The sequence below is a fragment of the Drosophila grimshawi genome, unplaced genomic scaffold (assembly GCF_018153295.1).
Source record: "Drosophila grimshawi isolate 15287-2541.00 unplaced genomic scaffold, ASM1815329v1 contig_848, whole genome shotgun sequence".
In the NCBI taxonomy this organism is placed as follows: Eukaryota; Metazoa; Arthropoda; class Insecta; order Diptera; family Drosophilidae; genus Drosophila; species Drosophila grimshawi.
In genome coordinates this window covers 1,017,501-1,040,701 of record NW_025063692.1, presented here as the reverse complement: position 1 = coordinate 1,040,701, position 23,201 = coordinate 1,017,501, and the positions used below count along the sequence as shown (strand labels likewise).

The 23,201-nt window shown below is 36.8% G+C and overlaps 1 protein-coding gene across 2 annotated transcripts in view; it reads left to right on the top strand.

The window, feature by feature from the left end:
• LOC6569525 (frequenin-1) overlaps positions 1–17,858 on the top strand; it is a 28,951-nt gene extending 11,093 nt beyond the window's left edge. The window contains exons 1-8 of one of the 2 annotated variants that reach the window (XM_032741379.1): positions 965–979; positions 6,767–7,054; positions 14,850–14,874; positions 15,658–15,706; positions 16,945–17,034; positions 17,103–17,181; positions 17,254–17,342; positions 17,574–17,858. In XM_032741379.1, coding sequence (XP_032597270.1) covers positions 6,991–7,054; positions 14,850–14,874; positions 15,658–15,706; positions 16,945–17,034; positions 17,103–17,181; positions 17,254–17,342; positions 17,574–17,741 — 564 coding nt within the window. In that variant the 5' untranslated portion in view covers positions 965–979; positions 6,767–6,990 and the 3' untranslated portion in view covers positions 17,742–17,858. Of the gene's footprint in view, positions 1–964; positions 980–6,766; positions 7,055–14,849; positions 14,875–15,657; positions 15,707–16,944; positions 17,035–17,102; positions 17,182–17,253; positions 17,343–17,573 lie in introns of those variants that run through there. The other variant, XM_001995482.3, reaches the window with a different exon arrangement.
• The last annotated feature ends 5,343 nt before the right edge of the window (positions 17,859–23,201 follow it).

Here is a 23,201-nt window from a genome sequence, read left to right as displayed (position 1 = left end):
TTGTAATTTAATTTTAAATATAAATTGAGCTACAGAAGACTTATGTGTAGTCACAGCCTAAAGTTCGCTTTTAATAAAGCTCTAATTAAGATACAAAATATTCATTTACTTGGTATCTTGGCTGGAAAGCCAAACAATTGTTGACGGTGAATCGATTTGCCACAATCTGAAATTAAAAGAGTAGTGAAATTTTCAACTTAATAATTGAAACAACATTTATGGCTTAATTCCAACTGAAAAGAGCTGAAATACGATAAAGATTAAAGAAAATACAAATGAAATTTGCTTAATTTAAAGAGCTCATATTTGGCAGTCAAATAAACTTTGTGCGACTGTGTGTTCCGGTTATATGATGTGTAGTTGTGCACAACACAGCAAGACACACACACACACACACACTAGTCTGTTGGCAGTGTGACCAGGCGAGTGACTGAAATTGCATGGCAAACTAATGCAGTGGCTTGCAGCTTTGTGGCGCATTTATTTATTTATTTAAACTATTCTGGCGATATCAATGTTATTTTAGCTAACACCAACGACGGCGACTGCGACGCTGGCAGTGGCTGCGACTGCGACTGCGGCTGCTGTGCCCCGAGCGAGGTTGGGTTTTGTTTTTAGGGTCTTCTTCTTTCGGCTGTCGCTCGAAAGCTCGCTCCAGGAGCACAACCCGCCCGTAACGATGCGCGTCTCTTCAACTTCAGAGTGCTGAGCTTCGTCGTCGTTGGTCGTCCTTCGCGTCGGTGGTATCAACAAGGACATTCGACCTACTGTTGATTGCGCACCAAAGCTTTTCAGTTGATTTTCAGACCGTGCCACGTACGGAACCAAAGTCCTGCGCTACGGCGGAGTCAAGAGCGAGCGCCCAAGCAGCATGCAGCGTGTTTCTTAAGACCAAAAACTGTTGTTTTTTTTTTGTTGGCCACTCTTAACTCTTATTGTGTGTGTGTCGTGTGGCTCGAATCCAAGCGACTACTATAAGGTATATATATATATATTTCAATCACATTGCTGACTGACTTCATATTTTTTTTCCCCCAAATTTGTTGTCATAAATGTTGCTCAGTTATTTGTTTTTTGTCTGGTGACTTGTGCAAAATAAAGTTCGGTCGGTCAAGTGTGTTACAGCTAAAATACAGATGTCAGGCGATGCCAGTCAAAAGAACGCGGCTACTTTATTGATAAAGCCAACACACACAGCCATACTACTTTATAAAACCACATACACACACACACACACACACACACACACAGATTGAGAAAATAGACTAAAGGATGAGAAGGAGGGACGACAAACTGTAGGAGGACCACACTGAAAAACGAGTCTGACAACTTAACGACTTACTTAGTCAAATAGAGAGGTACGACGACACAAAATAACATTGCCCAAAAATATAACGAGTGAGTGACACAAACTGAGTGAGTGAGTGAGTGAGTGAGTGAGTGAGCGGGAGGTGGGGACAGTGCCAGAGACAGAGATAGAGCTAGAGCTAAGCGTTGGCTGCATAATAAGTAGGAGTAAAGAGCCAGCCTAATAGACTGCCCAACCAGGCCATAAAGGGTAACAGTCACACGCAAACACACACACACACACACACACACACACACACATATACTCATACATACTCACCCACTGGTGTTGTCTAATAAAATATTCAATTTTTTTTTCTCTTCATTTTTCTTGTGAGTTTTTGGTTTGGAGGGCGAAAGGTGGCCGAGAAATGTGATGCTGCCTTTGGGCCTTCATTTGCTCTTTCATTGCTGTTGCGCTTTGTCGCCGTTGTTTTTCATATCGCTGCTGTTGCTGTTGCTGTTGCTGTGGTCGCTAAGCTCGCGTGGCAAACGAAATTGAATGAATATAATCAAATCAGAATGAAAGAGGTTATGTAAATGCTTCGGCTCACGTGTGTCGGCCCCAATGTTTCTCTCATTCGCGCTTGCTTTGCGGCTGCTGCTGCTGCTGCTGCTGCTGTTGCTGCTGTTGCTGCTGTTGTTGTGGTTGGCTTCTCTCCCGCTGTTGCTCTCCTGGCCAACAACGAATATTTATATAGTACTATGTCAGCAAACTTTTCTCTAGCCGTTGCTGTTGCTGCTGCTGCTGTTGCTGCTGCTGCTGTTTTTCAGCCAAAAGTTGCCGTGGTTGGTATTTGCATAATTTACAGCGCCAGTTAATAGCCAAACACATGTGCTGAAATATTTTGTAGTCCGTGGGCCTTTTCTCTTTTATTTTTTATTTTTTTTTATGTTGTGGTGGGTCTGGCTGCTTTTAGTAAACGTTTTGTTTCGGTTTCTGTGTCGGTTTCGGTTTCGGTTTCGGTTTTTCGGCTTGGGCTTACCTGCGGCTTCTTTGAGCCGAGTTCTTATGGGTTACTGGAGCCTTAGCACTTGCATTTTACAGATTATAAGCTCGACTTTGCTTATATATGATACTCCTATGTACGTAAGACACACACACACAGAATACAGCACATTCGGTGAGCTACAAACCAAGTCAGAAATTGTAAATTGAAAAATCTAATAAGAATAAAGAAAGAAAAAAATATGAACTGCAATCACAGTCAAATATTTCACCAAGGAGACGCAATCAAATGAGGGAAGCACAAGAGAAATATAAATAGATATAGAGACGCATAGGGGATATGGAGTTGAAGTCAAATCTGGTTTTCGCTTTTTGCATACCCGTTGGAAACAAAAAACAAACACCATCCACCGTTAACCCAAGACCTTTGCAGACACCCAAAAATGCAGGACGTGGGAGGGGCAGCGAGTGCCTAGGAATGGCAATTAGTTTGCTTGTGGAGAGGGCAAGGATGGGGCACGTGAATAATTGTGTGCTTAGAAATTCCATTCAGAGTGAAACAGGGTCGAAAAATAAGAGGATATTTTGGCTTATACTGCTTAGCATTAATAACTACGCTTGTAGTCTTAGGTAATTGAGTTGATAAATAGTTAATAACACCACTAAACAAGCTGTTTATTAATTATGTACTTAAAGTTAAGTATACATATATGTATATATATAAATAAGTGTATTTCTCACAACTTGTTGATCGACTCAGATGCGATGCTTGTGCGTGGAGAGAGATTTCAATTCAAGCCATAAATATTAAAATAATATTGATTGATTTTTGTTAGGACCTGATTGATAATTTGACCATCTTCATTAATTCATTTATTTTTAATCATTTAATCATCATTTAATCCCACAAAAAACTCTGCAATTAACGTTTGGACAAAAGATTGTCAATATTGGACTTCAATATCATATAGCTCTCATAGGAAGCACCGGTCGATCTTATAAATTTGATTCCGTTCTACAAGGGAATGCAGTCTTTGACGTATCCAATATAGGATCCCATTCTTGTTTTTATTTGCTTCCACTTATATTGTTTAAGTTCTGTGTGGTTGCCTTTCAAAGCTGCTTAAATTCTATAAATAGTGAACCAAGCTGTAACTCTTATGCAATCCAAATAGTTGACCAGGTGTAATGATTTCGTTCCACTCAGTTGCCATTTAAGTTTTCGCCCCGTTCACGTTTGATAAACCCCCAACACAACTGCGAAAACGCATAAGCCCGGTTAGTTATCTTGTGTGTGTGTGTGTGTGTGTGTGTGTCTGTATGCGAGTGTGTGTGTGTGAGGAGGCATCGTCAAGCAATTAGTTTGGCAACCACGTCAGCGGTGTGTGTTCTCTGGCTGCCCAGGCCAAAACAAATTGGCTTACAGCTCGAGTCGGAGAAAGTTGTGAGCGTATCTTCTAACTTGTTTACAAGTCGTTTGGCAATTATTCAATTAAATGGCGCCGCCAACAGCTATTTTATATAATTTTGACGCACGAGCCAGCAAAAGTTGAAATGCATTTAGAGCCAAGCGGAAATCGCGTAATGCCTGCCACCCGGTTGCTAAAGATGGCCAGGTTTTTGGATCCCAGCTATTCGGTTCAGAGTCCACGTGCAATTTGCAATTGGGCTGTCGTCGGCCTTAAAAGTATGCTCAGTTTTCTTTCCTTTCAATTTCCTAGACTGACAGCTACAGATCCAGACGCCTAGAGCCTTTGACACAAACAACTTCCGCCAGCCACGTGAATGGGGAAGTGTTGGGGTGGGGTGTGTGTGGGTGTGTCTGTGTGTGTGTGTGTGTGTGTGGGTGCTCTTTTGAACGGGATGCTTGGACAGCTCGTTAGCAATTGCATCACAGACAACATCCAAAATGTCATGTCCGACTTTGTCCATCGTTGTACGACCCAACCAGCCAACCAGCCCACCAGCCAACCGCCCACAACGACTCAGCTGTTATATGTATATTTGTATATTTGTATATTTGAATATATAAGTGTATGTGTATACATGTTTTTCGGTCCTGGCCCATTCAGTTCCGCATCATTTGTCCTTTTTGTTTACCTAAGCAGCAAGCGGCTATTTGTATGTTGTCAAGCGAAAAATACATATTTCAAAAGCGCAAATATCTACATACAGAAATATATACATACAAACACTGAGGTCCTTCTGTGTACGCTTCCAATGATCCTTGATGGCTGACATAACGAAATGCATTTTCACTCACTTAAACGGAGTGCCCCAAATGGCTAAATTGTGCAGATTAAATATTATGTCATCTGTAATCGATAGGAAATGTGCAGAGAAAATGAGATTGCAGTTAAATTTAATCTATGACTTTTCACAAGGTTAGCGAAAAGATTCGCATTATGTGCGTTGAAACTCAAAATCAAATTAGAATTTAAGAGAAACTTCAAATGATATTATTGTTGAAAAGGAAACTTGAGCGAAAATGGCAATCGCTGACTTGTTGCAAAGTTAGCAAAAAGCGATAATTTCGTATAAACATTGGATGAGCTTAGAATGCTTGCTTGGATAACATATTAAATAAATATTTCGTACATTTCAATGGGCCTTATCTCGTTTTTCTTTTTTCTTTTTGCAACTTGTACTAGCAGGCTTGATAGGCAATTCAGCGAACAAGGAGACAACGCCCCAAGGCGACTATTAACTTTGGGCCACATCCGCGGAGGATTGGCAGAATGTTCGTGGCTGTGGCCAGAGTTCTTGGGCCTGTCCACACGTTGTCAGAGTGCCCCTGGAAATTTCATCAAAAGTTGTCGCCAGCATCATTTCTGCCTCGTCTTCATCCCCATCCCCATCCCCATCCCCATCCTCCTGCTGTTGCTCCTATTCATCCCGCATCCGGCATGTCGGAACATGGCCGTCAAATTTGTCCGCAACACGTAAAATGGCGAGCGTCCAATGCGAAATGGAATATGAAAGTGGCAGCGTGAAAACAAAAGAGTCAGAGAGACAGATACAGAGAGAGAGAGAGAGAGAGAGAGAGAGAGAGGGAGAGAGAGAGCGTGAGAAGTTGACAAAGTCTGAGAGGGAAATAGTTAAGTTTTATGATTGCGTTGTGCAAGTTGTGTCTAATTTGTCATTCACTTAAATGTTTATCATTTGTGCAGCAGTTGCTGCGACAGCTTCTAATTATGGTTGTGGTTTTGAATTCATGGCTGTGGCGTGCATCAATCAAGATTATTCCATTTTAATGCCACACATATGTAACAGAGAGAGAGAGAGAGAGAGAGAGAGAGAGGAACAGAAAGGGACATGCATATCTGCGAGTACACTGCTCATAACTAGTTTCAATTGCCAATTGAGAGCCAATTAAACCGTAACGCAAATTTTGCAACAAGATATTAAAAAAGTTTGTTGCGCAAATTTTCGCGAGGAATTATTAAAATTTTAATTACTCAACTCTGTGGCAAGCTTTTCGTCATCCCATCAGCATTGTCGACATTTTCTGTCGTTGCCGCAAAGGTAAAGAATCCAAGAGCGAACCAAGCAATTTCATCCCATTTCATTTTCAAGTCGTCGACCAAATGCTCTTTTCCAGATTCTCATAGATTCTTACAAAATATATTTGCATCCAGAGAAAAGCAGGCATTGGAAACAATAAGAATAAATTCAATAATTTAAAGTACTAAAGTCATTCAGAAAATAATAAAAGTTTAATTCAAAATTAGTTCTGAGCTACAAAATCGAGAAGAGCAAGGACAACTTGACATAATTCTGAAAGGATTCCTTCAATTTCGTAAGAGTATAAAATATATATAAAAAAAAATGACGGAATGAAAGTTGCATATCTTAAAGAAAAAGCTCAATTTGTTTTTAATATTAATGAGAGAATTTTTGCAGAGCAATATTAAAAACCTTAAGGAAAAATGCACTGACTGAGTGACTGACTGACTGACTGACTGCCTGACTGAGTGACTGACTGACTGAGTGACTGTCGGCAGTTTCTTTTGGCAGCAGCTTGGCATTGTGAGATGTCCCTGGTTGCTTCAGTCATTGCCGTCGTCCATGTCGCTGTGTGTTTTGGTGTGCGGCCCTAACCAAAATACAACAAAACACAGACACACACACACACACACACACACACATACACACACACACTTACACACAACACAAAAACGTCGCTGACATGCTTAAATATCAAAGTACCTTTTGCTATTCATCAGCGGAACGCGACGCCCTATGGGTATTCAGTGGGGGTAGCCCTTGTGCTGTGCGCTGTGTTCTGTGTTCTGTGTGCTGTGTGCTGTGCTCTGAATGTGGCAGGTGCATGGGCTGTGGCAGCTGCATGATGAATGACGTTTCGCCTTGACAATACGCCTGCCTCTTTGCTGATAGTATATGTGTGTTTTTGTGTGTTTATGTACATATCTATCTATCTTAAATCTCTTGTCGCTGTTGTTCTTTCAGATCGAACCACAGCCAAATTGGGATAAGACACGCGCCTTCAATTACCTGTTGACGTTAACAGGCTCGTTGCTCGTAGCTGACCCATCGGCCGAGCGGGCATACGCAGCACTCCGGAACACCACACACACACACAGAGACACAGAGACACACAGCCACACAGCCACACACCCTCAACTACAACCACAACCACATACGAGCAGCAACGCAATCTCTGCGGCAACACAATGGGCAAGAAGAACTCTAAATTGAAGCAGGACACCATTGATCGTCTGACAACAGATACATACTGTGAGTATAACGATAGACCCCAGTGTACCCCAGTGTATCACTGTATCCGTGCACTTGAGCCGGTCACAAATCATGTTGGGCGCGTTCCAGCCTTGAACTCTATATGAATTATGGTGCGGACCATTAAAAACTCTTGAAAGCCATTTTGGCAGCCGAAACGTGCGCATTATGTTTCTGACTTATAGTATTTAAGTGTTACTCCCATTTAAGTGTTCAAAAAAATGTGAATGGCTGCAAAGCTGAACGAAGCTGGCCAAAATGTTGAACGGAATTGAAAATAAGGCCAGATTGTTTGAGACAATGTGTTTTCTTTCTTTTTCGTTGGCAACAGCCCATAAGCAAGTGTGGATCTGTGTATAATAACATAATGTGTGAAGTTTCAAAGTCATTTTATTATAAATGTGTTTTATAAATATGCTTGAGTTGAACCACAATTGCATTAATCCATAATTCGATGTATATTCATTAATTTAACACTTGTGTGAAAGTGATGCAGCCACATTCTGAATTCAATTCGGAAACGTTAAGTTTTTTATTTTTATATTTATTTTTAATTTACCATTTAAGCATTGATCAACTTATTTAATCAGCTAGATTATATCTCTCATATATCATATGTATGTGATGCATACCAAATATGAGCCATGTTTCTGTGTTTGGTGGTTAAATGCTTCGTGCTCCATATCCATCATTATGGCCATATGTTGGCAATGAGGTCCTTTTTATAAGCCTCTTAGTTTCACTGGCTGCCCAGGAGCTTTTCGGTTTGTGGCAGCAGCAAGTTGAAATAAGCATAGGTCTAATAAGTACGGGTTGCACAAGGCGAAAGTTTCTGAGTGTTCGAATCGCATAACAAGTCCGCCTACAACATTTCATAGAATTTCGATTGCAGCTTACGGTTTGCTGTCTGCTCATCAGCTTTAAAAGCTGACGGAGCATTCTATGTGGGCCATTGCTTGGAGTGGAAATATTGTTGGCAATGCACTTATAAATTCAACAACAATTGGTCTGGAAACTCTACCGTTTTCTGCTCAAAGTTTCAGGTAATATTCCTTACTAAATGTAAGCCTTCAAAAAAATTGAATCAACTGAATTAGAACATTGCGCAATGCATAAATGTTAATGTATACATTCAATTTCGCTAATACATTGTTAGATAAGCCGGATAATTCTTCAATTATATATGCAAATTCTTTGGCAGATTATGGTATGCGAATAGACAATTTCTGTAGCAATCTCTATTTGCATAGTCAGTAAAGGCCCTTTAGAGTGCAGTCGAGCAAAAACATTGTGAAATATGGACAGCATTTGATTACTTTTTGCCGCCATTGCAATTCACTGGTACTTACGACATTATATGGGGTGTTTGTGCGAGTGTGTGGCACTTTCATGTCAATTTCGGTATGTGTTACACTTCGACAAACAGTCGCAGTAAGGCGACAGCAAATCGCGTATAAAACTGAAATGCAGACAGCATCATTCCAGACCAGAAGCAGGAGCCAGACTCTGAGCTAGACCCAGACCCAGAACCAGACTCAGACTCAGACCCAGATTGGTGCCTGGTGCCTGGTGCCTGCTGCCTGCTGCCTGTCGCACTGTCACATTTGAACTGCAGTCATTTGGCACATGCTCTTTGCTATGCAAACACACTCACACAGAAAATAGTGATGCTTCTCTTGGGTGTATCCTATGCCCCCTATCCTCTGCCCTATGCCCCCAAAACGTCTGTCAGTTCATTTCGCACGCATTGGCATTCAGTCAGTTGGGGCACTCAAATTTCAATTCAATGTTGAAATTATTATTGCACTTGTTGTATTTGTGTTCAATGGTCGATGGGGGCAGCCCTATTGTCACGTTATCTCTCTCTCTCTCTCTCTCTCTCTCTCTATCGCTCTCTCTCTCTCTGCCTCACCCCCCCTCTTAGCATGTGTATGTGTCAGAGTGGGCACTCAGCTTGTCTCGTCGTGACAGTTTGTTTGGCATTTAGCAGTGGAAATCAAACGTGTAAAAGCAACAAGCAACCAGAGCACTAAAAACGCACTCAAATGTGCCCCACTATGCTCCCGATAACGACACCACCCACCCCCACCCATCCCACCTATTTGCCAATGACGTCTCAAGCGCTTGTTCCTGTTCAACCATCATTCCATTGCTGCTGGCGCCAGTTGCACAGTGGACCAAGGGGTGGCGAGCGGGACGGGAAAGCTGTCACAGCTAATTGTTGACATAATAAATCATGAATCACATCAATACTTATCAACAATTACATAACATGTCAATAGAAAATTTTGATTTTATTTTATCCATTCACATTTTGCGTATTTATTAATTGCTCTCAAATAACGCCCTTATATATATAAATGTATTTTAAGTTATATTAAAAAGGCATAATTGAAATTGAAAGTCAATTATATACCATTAAAAGTGATTTATATAATTACCATTTAAAATGAAAAGCAATAAAATAAAGACTATAATTAATTTGTGTATAATAAAACGTGAAATGGTTCAAAATGCACTGCAAGGATTGGGGAAACACAGAAGGAATCTCATTCAGACCAAAAATCGTTGTGGTTGTTAATGAATATCACATAAGAATAAGCAACTAAATTTTGGACTTTGTTTTGCACGTTGTTCTAGGAATCAAATTGTTTGTATGTTTACAAATATAGTCATATTTGAAGAGTCAAACCAAGACTCCCCAGTTTTCCAATGCTTTTGGGATAATGCATTAAAATTCAAATTTAAAGACTGACTTGGGACACTGTTTTTATTGCAGTCCCCGTGCCACTGTCACAATGTCAGTCCCCGTCCAAATACCAATTCCAGGCTCGAACATGATGCACATGTTGTAAATAATTTGCTAATGGCGCCATCGATGCTTTCACAGCACAGGAGCACCAGCAGCAACGACTGGCTCCGAAGCTCTTAGACTTACTAGTAGTCTTCAGCTCAATAGTTTTGATAGCAACACATGTGTGGAATTGTATATATATATATATATATATACATGTATGTAGTGTCAGTCAGTCAGTCGGTTATTCAGTTATTCAGTTAGTAATTCTAGTCAAAGCCAGCTCTTGCTGCAGCCCTGACTGCGAGAGACAGAGACAGAGAGAGAGAGAGCGAGAGATACTGCTGAAGAGCAAGAGAGAGATGAGAGGAGAAGGAAAATGTAGGTGGAAAAGCGCTGTGCAGTCGTTGAAATTGACGAGCAAATGACAAGAAAGAAAATTTGCAAATTGCCTTAAAATTATGTTCAGCGATGCTTAAGTATAAAGTAGCAAGTTGGGACAGCTTGCATTTTGCCAATTCCCTTTTTATTCCCTGTTGGCTTTCCCACTTTTTGTCTCGGTAATCTTCAGATATGATTCAGCAAGAAGAAATTTAGGACTGCCTCCACTCCTTTTTTTGAATCCTTCGTGTTCCTTATCACGCTTGGCTTTGAAGCTTAGTTGGTAATAGGTTTTTAGTTACATGTTACATTCACAAACTGCATACAGAATTTAAATTAAAATTGCATGAAATGCAAGGCGCCAAGGCGCATCGAGCAATTGTACACCAATGCCCGAGGGTAATTAATTGGTGCATTGTTAAGTGATTGCCAAGCTAACATGGACATGCAATGCAACAGGGTTGTGCCTTGCCACATTAGAGTCGAGTTCAAAACGAGTCATCGGCCAGTGCTGGGGCATAGGTACATCTGAAGTATATAGTTATCTTATTATTAGAACTACTACTAACAAAAAAATGTGTCCAAGATAAGGCGGAGATAAGTTCTTGATTGAGTTTCAGTGGTAAACTCAGACGAATGTGCCCAACACCATCCATATTTATATGGACATAGATATTTGTTATTGGCATCATATATCGATATATGGCAATTCAGATGTTCATATTTGAAATAACTTCAATATGGTTTTTCGCTGGTTTTCGCTAGTCAACTGTTTATTTATTCTTTTATATAAGCTGATTTACTTCGAATTCCATCGGAATTCTAAGCAGCTGACTGAACTGTCACTGAGAATCTCGGCCTGAAGATGAATCCCGACAGGATCCAAAATATATCGGAGTATATAAAAGAAATGTGAAGAAAACAGTTGACCTGTCAGCGCAAACCATATTTGAAATTTAAAAAGAGGACGAACACAATTATACCATTTGTATCAATATGATTTGTATAGATAGTTTCATCCATCGCCCATGCGATGGCACTTATCTTTCATTTTGGATGAAGTGCACTTAGGTATTAGGATAAATGACGCATTTGTTGCGCCACTCGGTGGCGTGCTTGCCACATATTTAAGCCCAGCTTGCTTACAGGGTATTCTTAATGAGCTTTACGGTGTACTCACATCATAAAGTTGCGAGGCCATGGCAAACAACTACAAAAAGTTTTCCGTCTCACGCACATGACACATTCGCACACACTCGCACACACTCGCACACACACACACACACCATCAGCAACACACATCACATATGCGCATGCAAATTGTAGCTGGTTTTTTCCCTTATATTTTGTGAATTTTGCTTTTTGTATGGGTGATGGCAGCAATTCATTAATTAGCATGTGGCCACTCCCAGGCGACGGCTGAGTCCTTGTTTCGTGCTATGCATGTAGGTGTGTGCTCTTTGGTGTATCAGTGTGCGTGTGCGTGTGTGTGTGTGTGTGCTTTCAAGGAAGTTAAATTAAATCAATTTAAAATTAAATTAAATACAAAAAGTCAAAATGCCGTGCTTGTTGGCCTTTTGCTGCTGGATCTGTTCGCAGCAGGCACCCAAAATGCTGCCAAAAATGATTAAATAAACACTGCGAGCCACAAATGACTTTTAGCATAAGAAAAAAGGGACAAAATACCAACAGCGAATTAAAAAACAAGCAAGAACGCTTATCCTTGGCACGCCGAAATTACACACCCTTGCAGACCGCAGTTAATTTGTTGACTTGAATTGAATATTCCGCGATTTTGCAGTTAGATTGTACCCGAAGAGATTCAATGTATGTATGTCTATAGACATCCCAATCTCGTCTTTCGGCCAGAGGAACCTACGTCAGCTATATGATAATGATCACAATGACTTTTATTTTTGTAAAAGAAAATATTTCTTAATACGAGAACAAATCTGTCGACCGATTATTGCCAAGGCAGCTATATAAAATAGTGGTCCGATCTGGTTGATTAGAAGTCATAGATAACATTAGAATTGAGGCAGTTCGAAATAAATCGGATAAACATAAGCGCAGACATTTCACATTTCATGAGAAAATTATAAGACCCTCAACGAGGGTATGAAATGAAAAAAATGCCGCCTTGTACAAACAAACATTTAAATCGAAATGATTTTTATATTTTTTTTTTGGTACTGGCTCAAAGATTATATGGGTAGATGACGCAGAGCAGGTGGGGTCGTCAGCAAGAGTGTGTGCTTGCCGGGGGGTGGGGGGATTGGATCCTTGAGTAGCGCACTCAATGCGCCCGGCTATGAACTAATTTGCTTTAATGCTGGCGGCACTGTTCACACACAAACACTCATACCCACACACACAGACACAGACACTCATACTCATACTCATACTCATGCTCATACTCAGGCAAATACAGTGGGAGATACCCATCCACATGTATTATTCATGTAGCCGCAGTAAAGTCCTCCAACCTCGTCGACATCAACATGCCCCGGAGCTAACTTGGCCGACGCGTTGGCGTGCGTAGACTTTTAAAAGGGGCGCTAGTGGGTTCAATGGGTTTGTGGCTGCGGTTGGGCTCTGTTTCTGCTTGTGCGGCTTATAATGAGTTATATATTTTGATGCTAGGCAACCAGGGACCTTTTCAATTTGTACTCAATGGCTGCGGCTCACTTGCATTGCGTGCAAAGACTCTGACGGCCACTGCCCCAAGTCACAAGCCCCCAATCAGCCCCCCTCCTTCCACAAGTTCCAAGTAAATGTTTTAATGTCCGCGCAGCGCTCGCAAAGGATATGTTGCTGGTTGTTGTTGGTCGGGTTAAGCTCTTAATACGATTGCAAGAGCTCAAGAGTTGAATATTCCAATTAATACTATACATCGCATATTCCGCATAACTCAACTGCCTTCTCCTGTATATCATTTCAAAACAAATTGTACAACAAGCTTAATTGCAAACTCTCAAAGAGCGTATCTCCTAATGAGGGATAATCACTTTATACAAGTATTAGCAATTAAGTGGCATCATTTTGACACAAATAAGACTGCTTTGATTGGCTGCACAATTGGACTTTAGCTCCGCGTACCGTATTCACAAATACTATATGAATGTTATTCATGAATAATATACACAAATACCAATTTTAGAGTTGATCCTTTATATTTAGATACATTATTGTATAATGGACACATGTTTAACAATGCTAATGTATAATGCAACGTCAATGTTCTCGAATGATGGCTCATTACCAGTTTTGTCCACATCGGACTGAAGGATATGTATATATGTATGTACATAATGGTTAAACATTCATGTGAAACTATTGAGCTCTTTTAATTGTATGCTTTTCGTGAAGTCTTTCTTGGCTTAAGTCAGACACCTTTACTTGCCACACAACTGAGACCCATAGAGTAAAAGAGAAATATTTGTTTTTCAATATTTCTTCGTTTTTCTTCCACAAAAATGGCGAAATGTATACAAGTACATACATACATACATACATGTATGAGACATAAGTTGGATAAACTTCTAAATACAAGAACTATGCCAATTTGCTTGAATATATGCATCAGAGGAGGTACAAACTAGTTGTTCATCATCCTTTTGCTGCCTTGCATCAAAGAGTGTTGCAAATGGTTGACATAAGATGAATGTTTGCGCAAATATTGCTCTTTTTCATATAGTATATGTGGTTGTCTCAGCAAGCAACTATTTTCTCGCTTCAGCACACAACTTATCTAGACAATGGTATGTCCGAAAGGGTATTCCATCTTTGTTATTCTTCATAGAGTAATCATTCTTATTTTTCAGTGTTTCTATTTTCATTTGTAAAGTGGCATGCGGAAAGCGCGTTCGTTTCGCCTCCTAAGTGCAGACGTGCATGCAACACACGCGCCACAAAGTATACTACAGATATGTCTATATATACTTACATACATATATATGTACATACATACATATATAATATCATACTCATGCGATTGAATATACCGCAGAGCTCAAGCAGGCATTTGCGTGATGGTGTGTGTGTGTGTTAGGTGTGTGAGGTGTGTGAGGTGTGTTGGGTGTGTTGGGTGTATGTGACTGCTACCTGGTAATAAATTAAATGATTTATTAAATGATATGCACTTTATGCAACTGCTTACACACATTACACACTGCTACACCATTGTGTGTATCCCATTATGTTGGTGTGGGGCTCGTCAATTTTGAAGCTGTTTGGCCGGTTAAGATGCCTAAGCCTGTCAATGGCACAACATCAATTTTTGTGGCAAGTTGAAATAGCCCGAAGTGGAGCTAAGCGGCCATAAATCAGCGGCTGAGCCAAATTACTTGAGTTGCCATTGCTAAGTAGAACCCATTGAGTTGGTGCCCGATCCTGGGATCTGGAATGTGAGGCAATAAAGCAAGAGGTAAGTAGCTCAACGGCATGAGTCCGGGGTTCAATGGCTGATTTTCACATTGGCCAAAAGTCAGAGTAATGAGTTACTCGATTAAATTCCTACCATTTAATGCCCTTAACAGGAGTTTACTACTTAACTATATGATTAATAATAGCACTTTAAGTTTATCATTAACTTGTCTCTTGTTTTGTCTCTCTTTTCAGTTACGGAAAAGGAAATTCGTCAATGGTAAGAACTTTTTGGTTATACCTATTTGGCAGCAATGCTCAAATGTTATTTGTCACTATCCTACTTAGAGACTCTCCTCTCTTCGAGTATGTATAATACACATGAAACCAGGTCATTTAAATTTTAAAAAATAAAATCTTATCATTTAAATCATTTGAACACGAAATTACGTTTGACTTTTCCGCTGGCCAATTAATAAATGCATGAATAATGCAATTAATGAGGTTCGGAGCGGTTCGAACCTGAATATGCCGCAGCATGTAAATAGGATGGAGCGACGTTGCACATTTTAATTAGCATTAAAAAATGCACAAATCTTTTGACATCAAATTGAAATATTTGCATTAACAGACATATATACATATTTTTCTCATTTGTGCGCAGCTCTTTTTTTCCGCAGAAGTTGCTGGTTGCTATCAATATCAATATCAAATTTATTTACGTCTATCGTATATGTCCATATGTATATATGTACACGCATACATACATATATAATGTGAATATTATTATTACTTAATAGTTCAACATACATTTGCATATTATTTTGTTTCAAATGTGTGGTCAACAACTTTAACTGTTCGTCTCTTCGGTATGCTAATCTTAAACCAACTCTCTCTCTCTCTCTCTCTCTCTCTCTCTCATTTCTCCTCTTTCTCTCTCTTTCTCTCTTTTTTCCTTTGTCGCTCTTGGTTTAACTGTATCTCACTGAACTGTAAACTGTGCTATTAAAAAACCAAAAAAAAAAACTATAATGTTAATATTTGACTTCCGACACGAAAAAAGGCACAAAGGTTTTCTCAAAGATTGCCCAAATGGTCTGCTGACTGAACAAGTAAGTACGAGCCAAGAGTCAATCGCTGAATGTTTGCATCATATTTTATTTTAAGCTACTCGTACTCAATCAACTAACCACATCCGAATCCTATTAAAACAAAACCATAAAATCATAACAAAACAAAAATAATGAAAGTCTGCTCTTTTTCATTTTCACAATACTAACCTCAGAAATGCAGACATATAGCAAAAATGTTTCTCAACAACCCAAACAGCTAAACACAACAACAACAAAAAAAAAAAAAAAAAAAAACAAGGAACCGAGAACAAAACTGCAAAACTACTTAGTTATTTTTTTATTTACATACTTTATATTTTATAGTTTGTTCTCGTAATTTTATGTTTTGCTTTTATGTTTGTTTGGCCTTCCACACTCATCGCCATCGCCATTATTTGTGCCGCATTTTTGTGGCTTTGTTTTTGGCTTGTTTGTTGCTGCCACTTAAACTGGCTGAAATTTTTACTGATATGCCAAATGTGGGTTGCCGCTATTTCTAGCTCTTCCCAGCTGTCTTCCTCTACATTTTTTTGTTGGGCGTTGTTTGGCTTGTTCGCGTTTTCTAACTTTTTTCTATTTTCCTCTGTGGTACATTTTTTGTTTGAGCCCCGTCAATATTTCAGCATTGTCTCTGGGGGATTTGCGGGTCAAATTAAACTTATAAATGGGTTCATTAGTACCATGACTATTACTACAAATTATGTGAGAGTGATGGGAGGAGACTAAACACGATTTGATGACGCAACGATTTCAAATATATACCTTTAGAAGCATATATGTCTATATATATGCAGCTCTTGAGAGATAGTAGAGTGTGTATTTAACTTTTGATTATCCGTTGTTTCTTGAAAATCTATTTATATTCAATTTCAATGTGATTAACGAGTCTTGAACTACTTTACATTCTAAGTGTTCATAAAATTAATTTAACATTTTAAAATGATTGGAAATGTAATACAAAATGTGTATTTACCGAAGCTTACTTCTCGTTAGTGTGCACTTAAAATATAAGTTTGATTTAACTAACCCTGCTACTCATTTGCCAATATAAACCATTTATTAAATGCTTGTTAAAGTGCTTGTGTTATTTACCCGATTGAATATTAAATATGCTAATATAAAAAATGAATACATCGAAATTATTTGATATTAATTAATTATTGGGTATAGTATTGCAATATCAATTTGTAACAAATATCTCTCTTATCCTATCACTAATTAACTAACTTTTCGCACAGGGATTCATCAAAATTTATAAACAATTCTTCCCGGATGGAGATCCCAGTAAATTTGCCTCTTTGGTATTTCGGGTTTTCGATGAGAATAATGTAATGTATACTTTGTACTTTATAATTTTGTAATATGTTAATGACTATTCATTCAAATATCCCAACAGGATGGAGCCATTGAGTTTGAGGAGTTCATACGTGCGCTTTCCATTACATCACGTGGAAATCTAGATGAAAAATTACACTGTAAGTTATAGAAGAAAGGTTCGGAAAGTATCTTGATGCATCTAATTAATTAAATATGAACACTCTATGAAGGGGCTTTCCGTCTTTATGATGTGGACAACGATGGCTACATAACTCGAGAGGAGATGTACAACATTGTTGATGCCATTTATCAAATGGTGGTAAGTTTATAGGCTTTACAGAATCATATCTTACCTAGGAATTTTGATGATTTACATATATTTATGCGTACAACTAACTACGTATCAAAGAGACACATTTCAAGAGCTTTGGCCGAAAAAATAAACTATTTTTAACTAATCTTAAACGTAATTATAATTTATATTATATTCATTTCGAAAAACAAGTAGACAGACATCAATACTAATAATATTTTATCCATTTTCGAGCAGGGTCAACAGCCGCAAACGGAGGATGAAAACACACCACAGAAGCGGGTCGATAAGATCTTCGATCAAATGGATAAGAATCATGATGATCGGCTAACCTTAGAAGAGTTTCGTGAGGGTAGTAAAGCTGATCCACGTATAGTGCAGGCGTTAAGTTTAGGTGGTGATTAACCGCAAGAATTGTAGTTGCGCCGGAATTCGGGATTGTCAAAGAGTCGGAAGCATGCAGCAGAGACAACGAATTCGTGCACAATAATAAAATATGGTTTGATCTAATCGTTAAGGAAATTTGCAAGAAGTTTATATCTTCATATATACACACAAACCGACACAGACAAAAGCACACCTACTCCAATATATATATATATATATATATATATATATATATATACACACATCCACACATGTATTATATGCCATTTGCCTGGTGGCAGCTTATTAGCCACAAAGCCGCGGCCAAAAGATATCGATAAACAGAAAACAGAAACCGTAACTTGAATTTGTTAAGGTAAAATTCCAACTAATCGCAGAAATATAATTATATACCGTATACCACATCGATAAAGATTATAAATACATACAATTAACAATGCAATCCACAAAGGAATGCTTAGCAAAATTCGTAAAGAGAACAAAAAAAAGAAAAAAGCAAATAACACCAATTTAATAACAAAAACGCTTTTTTAATATTACTTACATATACATGTATGTATATATGTATAAAAGAGATAAAAGCAAAGTATACACCATATACACGTAAATATATATATATATATATGTATATACATCTATATATATATATATACATACATATACATATAAAATATACATTTGGCATTTGTTCTATTGTACAGGCATTTTTATTGAAATGCTTGCAAAATGAAAAAAGGAGAGCAAAAATAAAAGAAAAACAAAAACAAAAAAAAAAAAAACCAAAACGAAAACCAACCGAAAGCAAATTAACTAAATCAAATTTATAGTTGGATTTTTTTTTCTAATTACTTACATATATATACACAGATACAAAAAATACAACAAATGAGATATTGTAGGCTTACTGAACGCCATGCAACCGCGCCAAGGGCATAATTTAAATATATATATATATATATATATATATATATATAATATGTGTATGCCTAAGCATAATGCTTCCGCTTTTAACAAATACATATACAATACAAATATAAATACAAATACAAATATGAAATATGAATATGTACATACTCGTATTTGTATGCTAGTAGTTTAAGGCGAACCATAAATATGCTAATTGATGCTTCCTCATCTCGATTGTTTTGCCTTTTCGCTGAATCAGCTGCAGCAGCAACAACTGTTGATAATCGAACGTGTTGATATTCGAAATGAATTACAAAAATCTGCTTATTAAACTAATTATATACGACTTATATATACATACACACATACATATATACCCCTATGTCTGCCTGAAGAACTAAAAGCAATCTCAGGCAAAAACTACTCCTATTGAATCCAAGCAAATGAAGGGAAATCCCCAAATAAATCTGTAAAATGTATGAACATTTGGTACATCCCATTGACGCGAACAAGAGAAGCTTATTGCATGGGGCATGAACTTAGTACATCGTATGTGCTTACAGCTATTATTATATATATATACATATATATATATATGTGTATCGCAGTCGCTTCTTTCGTTTCTGCTTGGGTTCCCCAGAGCTGGACTTGTTTCCATGAGCGCGTTACTTCAATCTGTCTGCGTGTATCTTTGTTTGTGCATCTAGTTGCATAACTGAAAAGTCATTTGATTCGATTTAGTAATACATGTACACTAGCTAGGCTATCTTTTCATTGCACTGCAGCTCTCTGCTGCGCAGACAATCAATTTGGTTCAGAACTATACAAATTTTGCTTCGATTTATTCAAAACGATTAACAAAATTATCATTTAATTCGCATTAAAATATATTTATTTATTGGATGATTATCAAGGTGTCGGACCGAAATGAATTTACGTTCCGGTTCCGTTTCCGATAGTGTGAGGGTAAAGAGTATGAATTTGTTCCAGTACCTTAGGGTACTGGGGACCGTTCCGCTACAAGACACCCTGTTTTGACACCCTGATTATTATTTATTACATTTATAGATTAGGTTAATCAAATTGTTCCTTCAAAGAAGTAAAACAGTGTTTAAAATTGGGTTCTTTCTTTTCAATTGTCGTGTACGAGTCCACGAAAGTAACAAGTTAAAAAGGAAAATTGCAAAAAAGTAATTCTACTATTTAATAATAGGTTATTTACGCGCATACACAAATAGTCGGCTCATGGGTATTTGAAGTTCCCTAAGAAACTGGAATGACCTGCATAGATGTTGCTAAACAACTGTTTTTTAAATTTACATTTATCCAGTAACTACATATTATATACATATTTCTGCATGCCTTACTAAACAATATCATATTTTTCTATTACATTTATTTTGGCATTCTTACTACAACTACTTAGAGCTTGCAAAATCTTTCTAAAGTATATTCAATAAAAATGCAAACATTTTACGATATATTTATATACAATATATATGTGTATATAAATTAACATATACATATATATATATATACATATATTGAATGCCTTAAGAACTATCGCATTTTACAATCACCGTCGCGCAAACCTCTCTGGAAACTCTCTGGTAAACAAACACTCTGTACACCCTATACCCTTGTACACTCTATACACTCTATACACTCTATACCCTTGTACACTCTATACACTATACATAACAATTAATATTTTTTCGTTAACTTTCTGCTTTCGTATAGTTTCTTCTCTACAACAATCTAATCACCATGCTAAAATAATTTCTATTTTATATGTGGTTCAGCTTTATTAAAACAAAACAAAAATAAATCAAATAAAATAAACAAACTTTAAACTATACAAACCATACTTACATTCATATGTAAACATATGAAAATATCAATAAAATCTAAGTTTCAAATCTCAAGTATCTAAATAAAAATGTTATAACCAAACACAAAATCTATAAAAACAAATCTTCGATTATATATTTTCTGTTGCAATGTGCTTTATTCTATATTTATATCTTACTCTACGCCTAATTCATTCAATATTCGTCAATATTGCGTTTTGTTCCCTAAGTGTTGTCTCTTTGGCACCCAAAACTCTAAATTCACATTCTTCTTATTATAGATCAGTAATTGAGACCGCTTGTATTCAAATTCGTAGTCATGATTTCTGATATTGCTTATTTTTATTTTTTTTCGTTTAGTGATTGTTCGAGATGGGTTATAGTGAACTATACACTATATCTACACCGTATAAGTTCATTTACAAATATGGAATATGATTAAGGTGCTTTCTGAATATAATTTTATATATGTTTGTACAATGTTTTTAATATATGAATATTAGTAACTACAGAATTACTTTTGCTAATTAACTGGTTACTGATATTGAATGCTCACTGTATGTTAGTAAGTTTCTTCAAGATTTATTTTACGCTCAGAAAATACCAGCAACTAGTATAGTCATAATGCTTCTAGGATTTATTACTAATCCTTCTGGGACTGCTGACAGGTTAGATATGTTATTTTTTCTTATTTTTTTTTTTTATATTAAGCTTATATGTATTAATTGAATTGCAAATAAGTTAATTATGCAAATTGTTTAAGGCGTATAGGTAGATGCCTTATACAGAACTATTAATCTTATATGGCAAATGAAAGTATGAAAATGTAACCAAAACAAAAAAAAAAACTGACTTAAAAATATTGTTATGATCTGAAATACTTACTTCCTATGAAATTCGTGAAACTGCTGCAAAAGTAAACTGAATTAGTGTATTAATTGATGGTGAGGTTTCCGATATAAAATACTCGTTATACGCATACTGTATTATCACTTTATCCGCTCTATTCATTGCCCAGCAGCGTATTATATTTATATTGTAAAGGCCAAATAGAAATACGTATGTATTTTACTTAATACTCTTCGATCTATTCGGAATTTTTTTTTTTTTTTTGATTTGCATAGAATTGTTGTTCAAGACTATTTGAATTTAAATACTTAAGCAGCCCATTATGCAAGTTAGTTATACCATAAAATGCAAATGCATAATGCACAAAATGCTTGCATGTCTTTTTATCTTCACCGAAGTTCTTTAGCAAATGCAAATAAACTTATATATTACAAATATATATAGTTATAAACTATATAATTAGCTAGCAAATAAGCTATTTACACGAGGCAATTGAATAAAACAAGTCAAAATTATGATGATATTAACATAGACTATAAAATATTAATGGATACATATTCACACATTCATACAGCAAATAGAACATTAATATTCTGTGAGGTTGGATAAAAACAAACTCACTCATCAAACGAAGAAAAATTAAAATGAGAAAATGCTGCAACAATCAATTTTTGGCGCTTCTTACACTTGACAATGAATATTAAAATAATTGTACATATGAACAATTTAGCAGCTAAGTTAAAGAGAACAACCACAAGAAAACCAAAAAAAAAATAAATAAAAATAAAAATAAAAAAATACAAACACAAAAACACACAGCCTAAATATCTAACAAACCTATTATTATACTATATACATACTCTTATACTTATGATAATTCAAAGAGATGAATTTTTTTTTTATTCAATAACTTACTAAGTGTTAACTTAATACAAGTACTATTTTCTTTGTGCTATAAATTCAAACGTAAGCAATATTTTTTAGCATTAAAATGAATTAAGCAAATGTTTATTAAAATTTAATGAAAGCCCAACGCGCTGTTACTTACAATTATAAATCCAAAAATGATTTACTCTGAAATTGGCTAAAATAAATTTAAAAAAAACTCTGCACATGAATAAACACATAAACTTTAAACACGCCACAGAACAGAAACGAAAATAAAAAGTTTTTTGAAATTATTGTGAGAAAATAAAAACAATTACAGTTTTATTGAACACATTACACCACATAAATATAGATACTAGTCCCAAATTATTATACAAATAAGTAAGATTGCTCTGGCCTCGCATCGTCTTCATTTGACTTTATTGTTAATATTACCTTATACACTGGCAAGAGATATTATGATTTTGACATTAGTTGCATATGCATATAGATATTTATTGAAACGATCTTGAGCAGTTTTTGGCAATTGGTCGAAAGTTTAGTTGTTTGGTGAACAGCCTTGTTACTTTCCCAGAGCTTTGAGCTGTTCGCTATTTCATTTAATTGTTCCTGCTACAGCAGAAAGCATCATATTACCAGCTTTGTGGCAGCAGCAGAAGCTTTGACGTCGTAAGCAAAAGCTGGCAAAGCTTTGCGAAGCTTTTGTTTGCTAAGCACAGACACTAATAATGGAGAGAGCTTTGCATAAAAGATATCTCTATGAAATATAAGTGAAAGTAGAGCTAACTTCAAATTGTTCTTGCTATTAATTGATTATGATTTATTGGCAATCTTTAAAATATATCTAACCCTGGCTGGTATTCGAGTTCTCAGCTTTGATGTTCAAGATTAAATAAAGTTTCTTATACAAATAAAAAATGCTTCGCGCAAATTACGCTTACCTAAGATAGGTGCACAATATACATTTGCTTATGTCTATGTATGG